This window comes from Phallusia mammillata, chromosome 4 (genome assembly GCF_965637545.1).
Source record: "Phallusia mammillata chromosome 4, kaPhaMamm4.hap1.1, whole genome shotgun sequence".
Classification (NCBI taxonomy): domain Eukaryota; kingdom Metazoa; phylum Chordata; class Ascidiacea; order Phlebobranchia; family Ascidiidae; genus Phallusia; species Phallusia mammillata.
In genome coordinates, this window is record NC_137255.1 from 27,401,217 (window position 1) to 27,417,807 (window position 16,591).

The 16,591-nt window shown below is 35.8% G+C and overlaps 1 protein-coding gene across 2 annotated transcripts in view; it reads left to right on the top strand.

Annotated features, from left to right (window-relative positions):
- Positions 1-5,363, top strand: part of LOC145224830 (uncharacterized) — a 30,954-nt gene extending 25,591 nt beyond the window's left edge. For both annotated transcript variants that reach the window (XM_080091417.1, XM_080091418.1), the window contains exons 12-13: positions 2,572-2,733; positions 4,181-5,363. In XM_080091417.1, coding sequence (XP_079947543.1) covers positions 2,572-2,733; positions 4,181-4,348 — 330 coding nt within the window. In that variant the 3' untranslated portion in view covers positions 4,349-5,363. The remainder of the gene's footprint in view (positions 1-2,571; positions 2,734-4,180) is intronic.
- Positions 5,364-16,591: the final 11,228 nt, after the last annotated feature.

The following is a 16,591-nucleotide window of genomic DNA, read 5'->3' on the forward strand; positions in this document are numbered from 1 at the left end:
TTTGATTCAGCTCAAAATTGTAATCTGGCCCGAATTTGAGCCCAACCCGAAAATGCCATTCAGTTATCCTTTCTAAACCAGACTTCTTCAACACGCAAAAAGTTTCTTATTCAATCTACGTTTACCCTCTTTTAAGAACTCATTTACATTGAAATCCACATTATAGTTGATCTTATATTTTGTTAAAATCTATGTGATTATCCGGAAGAAATATCCCATTAACCGGAAGATTTTATTACAAAATGATAAGCTACGATTTGGGATTCTCCATCTGAATGCAATTAAACGGGTTGTGCGATTAACCAGTATTGGATCACCTGGTTTCATCTGTAGCTGCGTCACGTAGAATGTTTTCCACTTGATGATCTACTATGTAGTGCAACAACGCACAGTGAATCAAACATGCATTAAAAACAAAAAAAACATATGCATTGTTTAGTAAATAATGCACCGAATCGGCTAAATTGGGTTCGATTAAAAACAATTTTTTTTGTAGTTTTGCCGAAATTTTTGAACGAATGATTTATGACGTCACGTGAAGCCGTTTGCTACGCTTTTGATATTTCAATATCAATTTTTCTACCAGGCAAACAGTGGTGTTGCTGAATCAGAATAGTTTTTCATTATCATTTTATTAATTTGTGAGTTTTGCCTCAGTCGTTGTTGCCAGTCTACCAATTAATTACTGACTTTTGTCTGACTTTTTGAAAACGATAATATTATTTAGAAGCTTAATACAGACGATATCAGTCAATAGCAAGCCGGTTAATGGGAAAAACCGGTTAATCGGGACTGTTTAGTGAATCCCAAACCGTTGCCTATCTTTGGTTAAAATCTGCTAACATTTGTCAAAATCGGTTCAATGCAATCCGTTTTATCGGGAAAGCTGCTTGATCTGGGCGGGTTTTAAATTGCTGCCCATAACTTGTCAAGAAAAATAATTTCGGATAAACGGAACTAATTCAAACGAGGATTTCAATCAACTGCATTGTTGATTTCTGTGTGAAAGTCAACCATTCCACTTTTGTTGTTTAAATGTTGACTAATAAAACATTGTTGAAGACATTGTCACAAATGTATGTTCAGCATGTGTGCCATGTTGTAGAGTGTGTATGCGTTGTCTGTCTATCTTGAAAACATGTGACCGATTCCACCATACCACCACGACAGTTCGACTGTGTGATTACGTTTTTAGGTGTTAAAAATGTCTAATAAAACGTTTTTTCTTCTATCCCGGACTAGGTAATGTGCGCATGTGTTGCATTTAACAAACAACTTTACTTTGTCACATTTCCCACCGGATAATTTAGGGTAACGGTTAGTCAGAGTAGATGGTATTTGTACAAAAAATGTGACTACGGTAAACAAAATTACACTGAAATATGAGAGAAGCTTTTTTGGTTTTTTACTTATTTTCTCACTGTTTAGTTTCTCACTATTTTCCCTTTCATCAAACTGGCCTAAATAGTTTATTTTTAAACTATTAAAGAGAGAGGAAGCATCACTATTGACAAGAATGAGCTTCATAACAACGACAATGCTGCTTGGGAAATGCTAATTAGCAACTCTGTTCATAATTTGTATTGTTTATAGAGAATTCGGATAATCGGGAAACAGCTTGTTTGGGATTGCTATTTGCCAAGCGTTTTGTCCCGATTTTCCTGCTTGGCAAAAAGCAATCCCGATTAACCGGATTCGTCTGTAGTTGATGATTACAAAGCGCAGTTTCAAAGATTGAGTGGCGATTAGGCAAAAAATATTTTTTTTATGTTTTGAAATTGAGTTCGTAAAAGACCGAATCGCAACAAATTATTTGCTGGAAACCAATTATTTCTGAAAATGGCCGAATCGGCTGAATTATTTCGGCAAACATATTAGGTACATCACTAGTTATTGTTGAAACTAATAATATTATGCAGAAGACACATTGATATCCAACTGTTATTTGCAACATATGCTTACAACCAGTTTTGTATGTAATAATGGGTGACAAGTGACGCAACAAGACAACGTTTAAATGCAGTTTTCCCTAACTCGCAAAATGTGTATCGCTCTCATGTTCTGTTGATTGGCTAAAATGTAATTCGACACAAAGCTCAACACAAAGCTTGTTCCTCAACACATATGGAACTGATGCTCGAACCTATACCCGCACCCGAAAACCTACCTGACGTACGACTCTGGTTCAGGCGCTACACCAACTCACACAAGTTTCTTTCTTTGCGTTTTCTTATTTTCGTGGCATGTCTTGGAGCATCAAGCGCCCGGTCGTCGCACCAAGACCTTTGTACTCAACGCGTATTTGTTTTACTGAAATACATAAAACAAACAAAACTCCTGTTGCCCAGATGCATCAAGGGTTTTGTTTAAACAATACAACGTATACTGTTGTTAAAAGCCGCCGAAATATCGGTGATCGATTTTTTAATTTCTTAAAAAATGCAGTGTGAACTTTCTGCAGCTAACTTTTCAAGTATTATCAAAGCGTAATCCGAAGATGTGTAGTGTGGTCTTATATACTTGAATTTGTCGCTACGATAAATGTGATAGTATTTGTTGCATTAAAATCAGCTGAAGAGACTCGACCTCTCCCACAACAAGATCGGCAACACGGGAGTAGCATCAATCGCCCCTTGCCTTCACAACTTCGAACAACTCAGACTGCGTGGATGTGAGATCGGAAGTGAAGGCATCGAGAAACTCTGCGATGGAGTGAAAGAGCTTACAAAGCCGGTAAAAAGTGTTGAATTCTATGTTGTAGAAAAGTGTTTTTTTCTTTATAGCAAAGATAACTGTCTGTTTCGGAAACAATGAACAATACGAACAAAAGAAAAATAAATATTCCGCAAAATACAAGCATGATTAATAGTGTGGACTGATTTAAAGAAAAATAATCATATGCAAACAACACGGTGGTAATCAAATATTAGGAGAATTATTGAGCAACAGAAAGCTTTATTTGTAATAATGGTTGGCATATGACGCCTCAGGAAAACCTATAAATTTAAGTTTACCTAACTTGCGAATATGGCCATGTGTGTCGGTCTCAGAGATGTGACACTGAAGGCAATATTGTGATGATTGACTGATATTTAGCATTCGGGGTCGAGTGTGTTTTAAGGTACTGCTAATGCTACTCTCACGAATTAACGACGCAATAGGTTTGCGCTATGAGCCTCACTAAGTTTATAGCGCAAACTGCTGCCTCAAGATTCCTTGGAGAAGAACTCTAGAAAACACCACTTGTATAATCCGTTGACTACATTGTTGGTTTATTTGGTTATCAGCGACAGAAATATTTCAAGAAGTCTTATTCAAACAGAATCTTACTCAAATAGGGAAAACAGTAATTAGCCATTTACGCAAAATACTACAAGAATCCAAAACCTGATTTAAATATTTAAAGGTATATGTTATGTTTCACAAAAACGGTTAAATATTAACTTGCAACTCTATGTCTTAGCTCTAATACATCCGACTTATATTTGCCGGCTAATTAATTATTTCTACCCGGCCGCGGTCAAGGCCTCCATTTTGGTTTGGCCGGCAATCAAGTGCCGCTGGCCCGCGCGCAGATTTCAATAAAATCGGCTATCCGCGCTTCTCTAGTTAAACTCAAACACGTCATTTTCCGAGCCTAGTCTAAACTGACGCAGGTTATTGATTCAAATTTATTAAATTATTAAGTCATTCATTTTTATGAAATAAGATAAATATATTTCGCCTAAAATCTTTAGATTAAAACACAAAGTTATGAGATCCAAAATGCGCATTTACTTAGTTAAGTTATTTAGTGATTGTTGACATAATAAAGTGGTGTGATTTTATTCGTTATTGACATCAATTTTTTTGCATTCTAAAAGATAATAGAATAAAATGGTACTCAATGGGTCAACGGGTCGTATTGAGGCAACTTAATGCTATTTGGTGATTTTCATGTGATTATAAACCACCCGAGCAAATCTACACATCAGTAGTTGTTTGTTTGATAATTTTATCTTATAACGTTAATTGTTTTGTCTATGCTTTTCTCAGATATATTTTTCACACTTTACGTCACATGACATCCGTTTTTCGTGTGAAAACAATTAGTAGTATGACGTCATACTGTTTCATTCATCACTTAAATTTGATTTGCAATTAACTCTTCTTATTTGCGTTTAACTTATTCTTGTTTTAGATGAAACTTCTTGATCTATCTTGGAACTGGCTGACAGATGAAAGTGCTGAGTCATTGGCACGATGTGTCCACATCGATTTGTTAAAGGTTGGGCTCAATCGCTTCACAGAAGCAGGGAAGGATATCATTAGATCGAATTCGCAAGGAAATGTTGTATTCAAATATTAAAGTAAAATCTGAACACTTGTTTCCATAACAATCGTAAATAAACTTCTGTGGAACAACTTTTACAATAAATGGAGATCAATTTGACATGATTTCATCACCAATGATGGCATTGGTCATTGCCTGAACGTCCGATGGAATAAGTCATTATTGTCCGCTGTCTGGGTCTGTATTCCTGACGATCACGTGTTATGTTCGTTTTCTACATTACTATTTGCGCTATATAATTTGCTTAAAAATTCCAAAACTAACTGACGTTTTGTGTTAAACCGATTTTCAGCTTAAACTGTCGCAAAACAGGCGCTATGCATTTTGCTTCATTAAGAAATAAAAGTGTAATAAGAAATTAAGATGTTCTTTATAAACGATATACAAATGCAAATAAATACGCGTATATCTTTATACATAACTGTTAATACTGCTATATTTGCCTTTCTATCGTTCAATCCTATACCACCGTACTTTTACGTCGCCTTTTTATTGATTTATATTAGTGACGTATTTTGATTATGTTTGATTCGATTATTTTTCAAACTTGGCAACATCGATGTGGTTTGTTTCTCATTCGATGTTGGTTTGTTTCTCACTATGACGAGTTTTGTGCCTCGTTTGTTGTTTTAATATCGTGACGTAAGTTCAATGGCGTCACAAATTCAGTTTCAATTTCACATCGGTTGAATAACCTGGCATAATGTCGGCGTCTATGCTGACCAAATATTTGTGAATATAACGTTACGAATCTAAATGAGAAATCCTACAGATTTTAACCTGGAAATAATACTTCTATGCTTGTGTTATGAGAATTAAACTGACTTCATATTTTTGAGTTGTTTTTGTTGCGTATATGACCTAAAGTAGCCTTCTCAGATGTATACAAACGTAAACACTGGTGATAAAACATAAGTTGTTATTTTAGTGCGAGACAACATTATGATTTGTGTTCTGCAAAATCTAGTGTCGTTTTATGTTGTAACCGATTGTGTTTTTATTTTTTGCTGTCGTTTAACTTTTGCTGTCGTTCGCCATGCTGTGTTTTACGGTTTGAAATATATTCAAACCATTTTTACTGGCCATCTCTAAATTTCAGTCAGATACAGCATACAAAGTTTCAGGTCATTCCAATAAGCGAATCGGAAATGAGAAGCGCACATGGTCATTTTAGGCAGGGCACGACCGTTAAAATTAAGGCGCGCTGACATACAGACAAAGATCTTTCGGTTATAAAACACGAACGGTTTGACATGAATTCAAACGGTTTTTCCAAGGCCGCACATGGTCATATACTTCTATCGCGTTAGCGTTTGTGCTCACGAAAATAAGTGTTATGTTCGCTTGTCAGTTTCGTTTCACTAACATGGACAAACTGGAACTTTGCAAGCTATATATGATTTCAATTCCAATTTGGATCGTGAAAACCGTTTAATTTTATCGCAGTTCTTTTACGTTTTAGAGTCAATAATGTATATTAACAGCTACTTCCTGCCCTCGAAAATATGTACGATTTTCGCTTTTCATATCCGTTTTGCAAAGCTAAACACACTGAAACTTTGCAAGCTCTGTCTGACTGAAATTCCAAGTTGGATCGTGAAAAACGTTTGATTATATCTTTGTTCGTTCGTGTTTTAAAGCCAAAAAGGTAGCGGTCACCAACCTTTTTAATACATCTTAAAACTGCATTGTTACAAATCAATGCATATGTTTTGTAAATGTTCAAAAATTTGTAGTGCGTATAATCCTTGATGGACTAAAAAGGCAGGGTTTTATGAGATCCACTGGCTACAACAGTTTCTCGTTTACCAACCGCTGTTTGTAACCGCGCGTATGACGTAACAGTCAATTGGGATTGTGGCGCATGCATCTACAGAAGCGACCTACTTTATCGCGTTAACGGTCGTGCCCACGAAAATAAGTGTGATGTTCGCTTGTCATTTCTGTTTCGCTTAACTGAACAAACTGAAACTTCAAGCTGTTTCCGATTGCAATTCCACGTTGGTTTGTGAAAAACGTTTAATTTTATCTTAGTTTGTTCACATTTTAGAGACGACGTTGTGGTACCCGTTCAAAGACAACTTTAATCAATGAAAACTCAATTTATCTTCAGCAATCAACGTGCAAATTGTTTGCTATATTGGACTAATAAAACCAATGTGTTCTGCGCTTTTTATGAAAATCTATCAACATTTTATCCTCAGACACTTCAAAAAGTTATTTTTACGTTTTTGAACGTACAGTAGCAGCTTCCCGCATGAGTTACGGAGAAACTTTTCAAAATCGCTTTCACACTTTTCTTCATGTAACAATTTTAAGCTTTACTTTTTAACTTGAAAATTATCGTGTTTTGAAACGAAGTCTCAACCCATTTTGTTAAAATCACCTACTGTAGTCGCAATCGACTATTGCATGACAAACATTATCGCATTTCGTCATGATTTCGTGACGTCATTATATTTGTTCCGTTATATTTCATGTCAGTTTGACCCAAGAATCGAAAAAAAAACACTTAACACAAAAATGCAATGGGACCGTTTGCATGGAAATTGTACTTGACTATAATATGTCTTAAATGTCGTTATTTTCATAAAACATGTTACAATATTTTGCAGGAATTTTGACAATTGGTATACATCGGCCCTTTATCGAAAGTTTAACGGGCCTTTGACATTTGTTTCCCGGCGTTCAGAATATAAGTTTCAATCAACTCAACAATTTCGGTTAGGGGGCTAACCTACTTTAAAACAGTTTTTGAATGCTATGTCCATATTTGCTTTTCCTGTTTGCAATGAAACTGTTTTCGCACGTTCAACTTAACACTCGATGTTGCTATTGAAGTAACAAGCATTATTTAGCGAAAAAGTAACTCGCCCGCATTTAATTATCAATGTAAGATGTACAGAATATGCGTTAGAGTATTGTGATGTCTTTGTTGTTTTTAAAAACATATTAAGAATAGTAACATTTACATTTCGTGAAACTTTAAGCATTGCTGTGGTGTCTGTGACTTTTTGGGCCTGCAACTTAAAATCTGTGTTGCATGAGACAGGGAATTGTCAATTTGCCAAAGAACTGCAAAACAACCGACTCTAAATGAACGAAAAGCACAACAAAATTCAAATGCTTTAGTACGCTTGTCCTTTTTCCATGTTTTTCGACATCCCCCTTTACCCAATTAGAAGTTACAATAACTTCACAGTTTGGGAGCGCTGGTATAAGAGGCGGTGCAACGAAATAAGTTCCTACTAACCGTTGTATTGGGAAGCATTGACCGTCGCTATACATAGCTTTATTTTAAAGTTCCCTGTTAAAATTATGTGCCAACCCCATACCCGAGATCACCAAGTACACAAACAATCGCCGGCAAACAAAACTTATTGTAACAGCAGCATGTTTAAGCTGATGCCCTTTGCCTGATGTGTGTTAGAAAGACGAATAAAATCTGGTAGTAACTAAGTTATAACTTTGAAATCGCCATCAAAATGGTTGACAATTTGTCCCCTGGGGTCGATATCGCCTCTGCTGAAGAACCCTGGTGTATAGTTTTGTCTCTCCAACAAAATGTGACAACGAAAGTTGAAAACAGAATATAAATGAACCAGCACGAATTTAAAAGTTGTTAACTTGATTTCATATTCGTTTCACTAACAATCAATTCCTTTCACGTGAGATAAAGACAGCGCCATGACGTTATCTCCATAAAACTTCCGTGTGGTAGTTTATGGGCAAAAGGAAAAGCGTCAGTTGGTCGATTGTTTTTTAACTGCAGTCAAGGAGACAGCCAGGTAAAACTATAGACACAAAATCGATTTTGTGGCATTTGGAAATGACTTTAATAATAGGTAAAAAAATAATTTAGGAATTGATTGTCTATTTAAAATTAAAACGACAACAAGCATTAAAACTAAAACAGTGCAACAGCACGACCTTACACAATGTACATCAAGCTGTAAACTTGATTTTACAGTTCATACAATCCATGTGGCAAACAAAGCAAACTAGTGTAACTTGGTATATTTGTTTTACATCAATTTCTTTTACCATAGTAGCTGTACTAAATATATTTTGACACAAGTGGGAGCTAAAGGGTAATAACGTAGACAGTTCCGGTTTGGCGGGTAAATTATTCAAAAAATATTATTAACGATTTAAGGTACTACTATATTGCTTTATCAATTGTCCACACAAATTATGGTGATTTGGAACCAAATTACCACAATGTCACCGATTTTAACATATGAAATAGATTTTTGTGTTGTTGTTTTTTTCATTGCTGATCTACAATGTTTGACAACTTTCTTACTGATCTGATATTTTGTATATCCAAAACTGTGTGTCTCGCCACATTACACAGGTAATTAGTTTTTGGTCTCTTGACTGATCCCACTAACGTCCTACTCAAGTTGTGTTTACCTACAATGCACCATATTGTTTCGTGTGAGCTCCAGTCACATAACGTATTTTAATACGATGTAGCGCGGTTAGCCATGGTCCACCAGTTGTGCCATCCACTGTTTTGAGTTCCATAACGTTTCAATGTGCACAGCTATTTCCGGCTTGGTGATTATTTTAGTGCAATTGTGTCGCTATATTTCTTTTATCAAGCGAAATCAACTCAATTCACAGAAAAGGTCCATAAAAAGCATCAGGAATTTTATTAGAATGACACAGAGGTTAACTTAATGGAAAGCCCAATTTTCCCCCCAGATTGCGTTTAATGCACCCCTGCAGTAGCTTTTGCTATAATTAATTGTCTTTATTCTCGTTTCAGGGAAAAATTCGTCACAATAAGAGTGTCAATCAATTTTATTCAAAAAGCGGTTTCTATAACAATTTCATTATGTCAAACCAGACCAAGTTCAGAATAAAAATGATATGTGAATCAGAGTTGCAAGTCCGTACTTTTACGTCGCCTTTTTATTGATTTATATTAGTGACGTATTTTGATTATGTTTGATTCGATTATTTTTCAAACTTGGCAACATCGATGTGGTTTGTTTCTCATTCGATGTTGGTTTGTTTCTCACTATGACGAGTTTTGTGCCTCGTTTGTTGTTTTAATATCGTGACGTAAGTTCAATGGCGTCACAAATTCAGTTTCAATTTCACATCGGTTGAATAACCTGGCATAATGTCGGCGTCTATGCTGACCAAATATTTGTGAATATAACGTTACGAATCTAAATGAGAAATCCTACAGATTTTAACCTGGAAATAATACTTCTATGCTTGTGTTATGAGAATTAAACTGACTTCATATTTTTGAGTTGTTTTTGTTGCGTATATGACCTAAAGTAGCCTTCTCAGATGTATACAAACGTAAACACTGGTGATAAAACATAAGTTGTTATTTTAGTGCGAGACAACATTATGATTTGTGTTCTGCAAAATCTAGTGTCGTTTTATGTTGTAACCGATTGTGTTTTTATTTTTTGCTGTCGTTTAACTTTTGCTGTCGTTCGCCATGCTGTGTTTTACGGTTTGAAATATGTTCAAACCATTTTTACTGGCCATCTCTAAATTTCAGTCAGATACAGCATACAAAGTTTCAGGTCATTCCAATAAGCGAATCGGAAATGAGAAGCGCACATGGTCATTTTAGGCAGGGCACGACCGTTAAAATTAAGGCGCGCTGACATACAGACAAAGATCTTTCGGTTATAAAACACGAACGGTTTGACATGAATTCAAACGGTTTTTCCAAGGCCGCACATGGTCATATACTTCTATCGCGTTAGCGTTTGTGCTCACGAAAATAAGTGTTATGTTCGCTTGTCAGTTTCGTTTCACTAACATGGACAAACTGGAACTTTGCAAGCTATATATGATTTCAATTCCAATTTGGATCGTGAAAACCGTTTAATTTTATCGCAGTTCTTTTACGTTTTAGAGTCAATAATGTATATTAACAGCTACTTCCTGCCCTCGAAAATATGTACGATTTTCGCTTTTCATATCCGTTTTGCAAAGCTAAACACACTGAAACTTTGCAAGCTCTGTCTGACTGAAATTCCAAGTTGGATCGTGAAAAACGTTTGATTATATCTTTGTTCGTTCGTGTTTTAAAGCCAAAAAGGTAGCGGTCACCAACCTTTTTAATACATCTTAAAACTGCATTGTTACAAATCAATGCATATGTTTTGTAAATGTTCAAAAATTTGTAGTGCGTATAATCCTTGATGGACTAAAAAGGCAGGGTTTTATGAGATCCACTGGCTACAACAGTTTCTCGTTTACCAACCGCTGTTTGTAACCGCGCGTATGACGTAACAGTCAATTGGGATTGTGGCGCATGCATCTACAGAAGCGACCTACTTTATCGCGTTAACGGTCGTGCCCACGAAAATAAGTGTGATGTTCGCTTGTCATTTCTGTTTCGCTTAACTGAACAAACTGAAACTTCAAGCTGTTTCCGATTGCAATTCCACGTTGGTTTGTGAAAAACGTTTAATTTTATCTTAGTTTGTTCACATTTTAGAGACGACGTTGTGGTACCCGTTCAAAGACAACTTTAATCAATGAAAACTCAATTTATCTTCAGCAATCAACGTGCAAATTGTTTGCTATATTGGACTAATAAAACCAATGTGTTCTGCGCTTTTTATGAAAATCTATCAACATTTTATCCTCAGACACTTCAAAAAGTTATTTTTACGTTTTTGAACGTACAGTAGCAGCTTCCCGCATGAGTTACGGAGAAACTTTTCAAAATCGCTTTCACACTTTTCTTCATGTAACAATTTTAAGCTTTACTTTTTAACTTGAAAATTATCGTGTTTTGAAACGAAGTCTCAACCCATTTTGTTAAAATCACCTACTGTAGTCGCAATCGACTATTGCATGACAAACATTATCGCATTTCGTCATGATTTCGTGACGTCATTATATTTGTTCCGTTATATTTCATGTCAGTTTGACCCAAGAATCGAAAAAAAAACACTTAACACAAAAATGCAATGGGACCGTTTGCATGGAAATTGTACTTGACTATAATATGTCTTAAATGTCGTTATTTTCATAAAACATGTTACAATATTTTGCAGGAATTTTGACAATTGGTATACATCGGCCCTTTATCGAAAGTTTAACGGGCCTTTGACATTTGTTTCCCGGCGTTCAGAATATAAGTTTCAATCAACTCAACAATTTCGGTTAGGGGGCTAACCTACTTTAAAACAGTTTTTGAATGCTATGTCCATATTTGCTTTTCCTGTTTGCAATGAAACTGTTTTCGCACGTTCAACTTAACACTCGATGTTGCTATTGAAGTAACAAGCATTATTTAGCGAAAAAGTAACTCGCCCGCATTTAATTATCAATGTAAGATGTACAGAATATGCGTTAGAGTATTGTGATGTCTTTGTTGTTTTTAAAAACATATTAAGAATAGTAACATTTACATTTCGTGAAACTTTAAGCATTGCTGTGGTGTCTGTGACTTTTTGGGCCTGCAACTTAAAATCTGTGTTGCATGAGACAGGGAATTGTCAATTTGCCAAAGAACTGCAAAACAACCGACTCTAAATGAACGAAAAGCACAACAAAATTCAAATGCTTTAGTACGCTTGTCCTTTTTCCATGTTTTTCGACATCCCCCTTTACCCAATTAGAAGTTACAATAACTTCACAGTTTGGGAGCGCTGGTATAAGAGGCGGTGCAACGAAATAAGTTCCTACTAACCGTTGTATTGGGAAGCATTGACCGTCGCTATACATAGCTTTATTTTAAAGTTCCCTGTTAAAATTATGTGCCAACCCCATACCCGAGATCACCAAGTACACAAACAATCGCCGGCAAACAAAACTTATTGTAACAGCAGCATGTTTAAGCTGATGCCCTTTGCCTGATGTGTGTTAGAAAGACGAATAAAATCTGGTAGTAACTAAGTTATAACTTTGAAATCGCCATCAAAATGGTTGACAATTTGTCCCCTGGGGTCGATATCGCCTCTGCTGAAGAACCCTGGTGTATAGTTTTGTCTCTCCAACAAAATGTGACAACGAAAGTTGAAAACAGAATATAAATGAACCAGCACGAATTTAAAAGTTGTTAACTTGATTTCATATTCGTTTCACTAACAATCAATTCCTTTCACGTGAGATAAAGACAGCGCCATGACGTTATCTCCATAAAACTTCCGTGTGGTAGTTTATGGGCAAAAGGAAAAGCGTCAGTTGGTCGATTGTTTTTTAACTGCAGTCAAGGAGACAGCCAGGTAAAACTATAGACACAAAATCGATTTTGTGGCATTTGGAAATGACTTTAATAATAGGTAAAAAAATAATTTAGGAATTGATTGTCTATTTAAAATTAAAACGACAACAAGCATTAAAACTAAAACAGTGCAACAGCACGACCTTACACAATGTACATCAAGCTGTAAACTTGATTTTACAGTTCATACAATCCATGTGGCAAACAAAGCAAACTAGTGTAACTTGGTATATTTGTTTTACATCAATTTCTTTTACCATAGTAGCTGTACTAAATATATTTTGACACAAGTGGGAGCTAAAGGGTAATAACGTAGACAGTTCCGGTTTGGCGGGTAAATTATTCAAAAAATATTATTAACGATTTAAGGTACTACTATATTGCTTTATCAATTGTCCACACAAATTATGGTGATTTGGAACCAAATTACCACAATGTCACCGATTTTAACATATGAAATAGATTTTTGTGTTGTTGTTTTTTTCATTGCTGATCTACAATGTTTGACAACTTTCTTACTGATCTGATATTTTGTATATCCAAAACTGTGTGTCTCGCCACATTACACAGGTAATTAGTTTTTGGTCTCTTGACTGATCCCACTAACGTCCTACTCAAGTTGTGTTTACCTACAATGCACCATATTGTTTCGTGTGAGCTCCAGTCACATAACGTATTTTAATACGATGTAGCGCGGTTAGCCATGGTCCACCAGTTGTGCCATCCACTGTTTTGAGTTCCATAACGTTTCAATGTGCACAGCTATTTCCGGCTTGGTGATTATTTTAGTGCAATTGTGTCGCTATATTTCTTTTATCAAGCGAAATCAACTCAATTCACAGAAAAGGTCCATAAAAAGCATCAGGAATTTTATTAGAATGACACAGAGGTTAACTTAATGGAAAGCCCAATTTTCCCCCCAGATTGCGTTTAATGCACCCCTGCAGTAGCTTTTGCTATAATTAATTGTCTTTATTCTCGTTTCAGGGAAAAATTCGTCACAATAAGAGTGTCAATCAATTTTATTCAAAAAGCGGTTTCTATAACAATTTCATTATGTCAAACCAGACCAAGTTCAGAATAAAAATGATATGTGAATCAGAGTTGCAAGTCCGTACTTTTACGTCGCCTTTTTATTGATTTATATTAGTGACGTATTTTGATTATGTTTGATTCGATTATTTTTCAAACTTGGCAACATCGATGTGGTTTGTTTCTCATTCGATGTTGGTTTGTTTCTCACTATGACGAGTTTTGTGCCTCGTTTGTTGTTTTAATATCGTGACGTAAGTTCAATGGCGTCACAAATTCAGTTTCAATTTCACATCGGTTGAATAACCTGGCATAATGTCGGCGTCTATGCTGACCAAATATTTGTGAATATAACGTTACGAATCTAAATGAGAAATCCTACAGATTTTAACCTGGAAATAATACTTCTATGCTTGTGTTATGAGAATTAAACTGACTTCATATTTTTGAGTTGTTTTTGTTGCGTATATGACCTAAAGTAGCCTTCTCAGATGTATACAAACGTAAACACTGGTGATAAAACATAAGTTGTTATTTTAGTGCGAGACAACATTATGATTTGTGTTCTGCAAAATCTAGTGTCGTTTTATGTTGTAACCGATTGTGTTTTTATTTTTTGCTGTCGTTTAACTTTTGCTGTCGTTCGCCATGCTGTGTTTTACGGTTTGAAATATGTTCAAACCATTTTTACTGGCCATCTCTAAATTTCAGTCAGATACAGCATACAAAGTTTCAGGTCATTCCAATAAGCGAATCGGAAATGAGAAGCGCACATGGTCATTTTAGGCAGGGCACGACCGTTAAAATTAAGGCGCGCTGACATACAGACAAAGATCTTTCGGTTATAAAACACGAACGGTTTGACATGAATTCAAACGGTTTTTCCAAGGCCGCACATGGTCATATACTTCTATCGCGTTAGCGTTTGTGCTCACGAAAATAAGTGTTATGTTCGCTTGTCAGTTTCGTTTCACTAACATGGACAAACTGGAACTTTGCAAGCTATATATGATTTCAATTCCAATTTGGATCGTGAAAACCGTTTAATTTTATCGCAGTTCTTTTACGTTTTAGAGTCAATAATGTATATTAACAGCTACTTCCTGCCCTCGAAAATATGTACGATTTTCGCTTTTCATATCCGTTTTGCAAAGCTAAACACACTGAAACTTTGCAAGCTCTGTCTGACTGAAATTCCAAGTTGGATCGTGAAAAACGTTTGATTATATCTTTGTTCGTTCGTGTTTTAAAGCCAAAAAGGTAGCGGTCACCAACCTTTTTAATACATCTTAAAACTGCATTGTTACAAATCAATGCATATGTTTTGTAAATGTTCAAAAATTTGTAGTGCGTATAATCCTTGATGGACTAAAAAGGCAGGGTTTTATGAGATCCACTGGCTACAACAGTTTCTCGTTTACCAACCGCTGTTTGTAACCGCGCGTATGACGTAACAGTCAATTGGGATTGTGGCGCATGCATCTACAGAAGCGACCTACTTTATCGCGTTAACGGTCGTGCCCACGAAAATAAGTGTGATGTTCGCTTGTCATTTCTGTTTCGCTTAACTGAACAAACTGAAACTTCAAGCTGTTTCCGATTGCAATTCCACGTTGGTTTGTGAAAAACGTTTAATTTTATCTTAGTTTGTTCACATTTTAGAGACGACGTTGTGGTACCCGTTCAAAGACAACTTTAATCAATGAAAACTCAATTTATCTTCAGCAATCAACGTGCAAATTGTTTGCTATATTGGACTAATAAAACCAATGTGTTCTGCGCTTTTTATGAAAATCTATCAACATTTTATCCTCAGACACTTCAAAAAGTTATTTTTACGTTTTTGAACGTACAGTAGCAGCTTCCCGCATGAGTTACGGAGAAACTTTTCAAAATCGCTTTCACACTTTTCTTCATGTAACAATTTTAAGCTTTACTTTTTAACTTGAAAATTATCGTGTTTTGAAACGAAGTCTCAACCCATTTTGTTAAAATCACCTACTGTAGTCGCAATCGACTATTGCATGACAAACATTATCGCATTTCGTCATGATTTCGTGACGTCATTATATTTGTTCCGTTATATTTCATGTCAGTTTGACCCAAGAATCGAAAAAAAAACACTTAACACAAAAATGCAATGGGACCGTTTGCATGGAAATTGTACTTGACTATAATATGTCTTAAATGTCGTTATTTTCATAAAACATGTTACAATATTTTGCAGGAATTTTGACAATTGGTATACATCGGCCCTTTATCGAAAGTTTAACGGGCCTTTGACATTTGTTTCCCGGCGTTCAGAATATAAGTTTCAATCAACTCAACAATTTCGGTTAGGGGGCTAACCTACTTTAAAACAGTTTTTGAATGCTATGTCCATATTTGCTTTTCCTGTTTGCAATGAAACTGTTTTCGCACGTTCAACTTAACACTCGATGTTGCTATTGAAGTAACAAGCATTATTTAGCGAAAAAGTAACTCGCCCGCATTTAATTATCAATGTAAGATGTACAGAATATGCGTTAGAGTATTGTGATGTCTTTGTTGTTTTTAAAAACATATTAAGAATAGTAACATTTACATTTCGTGAAACTTTAAGCATTGCTGTGGTGTCTGTGACTTTTTGGGCCTGCAACTTAAAATCTGTGTTGCATGAGACAGGGAATTGTCAATTTGCCAAAGAACTGCAAAACAACCGACTCTAAATGAACGAAAAGCACAACAAAATTCAAATGCTTTAGTACGCTTGTCCTTTTTCCATGTTTTTCGACATCCCCCTTTACCCAATTAGAAGTTACAATAACTTCACAGTTTGGGAGCGCTGGTATAAGAGGCGGTGCAACGAAATAAGTTCCTACTAACCGTTGTATTGGGAAGCATTGACCGTCGCTATACATAGCTTTATTTTAAAGTTCCCTGTTAAAATTATGTGCCAACCCCATACCCGAGATCACCAAGTACACAAACAATCGCCGGCAAACAAAACTTATTGTAACAGCAGCATG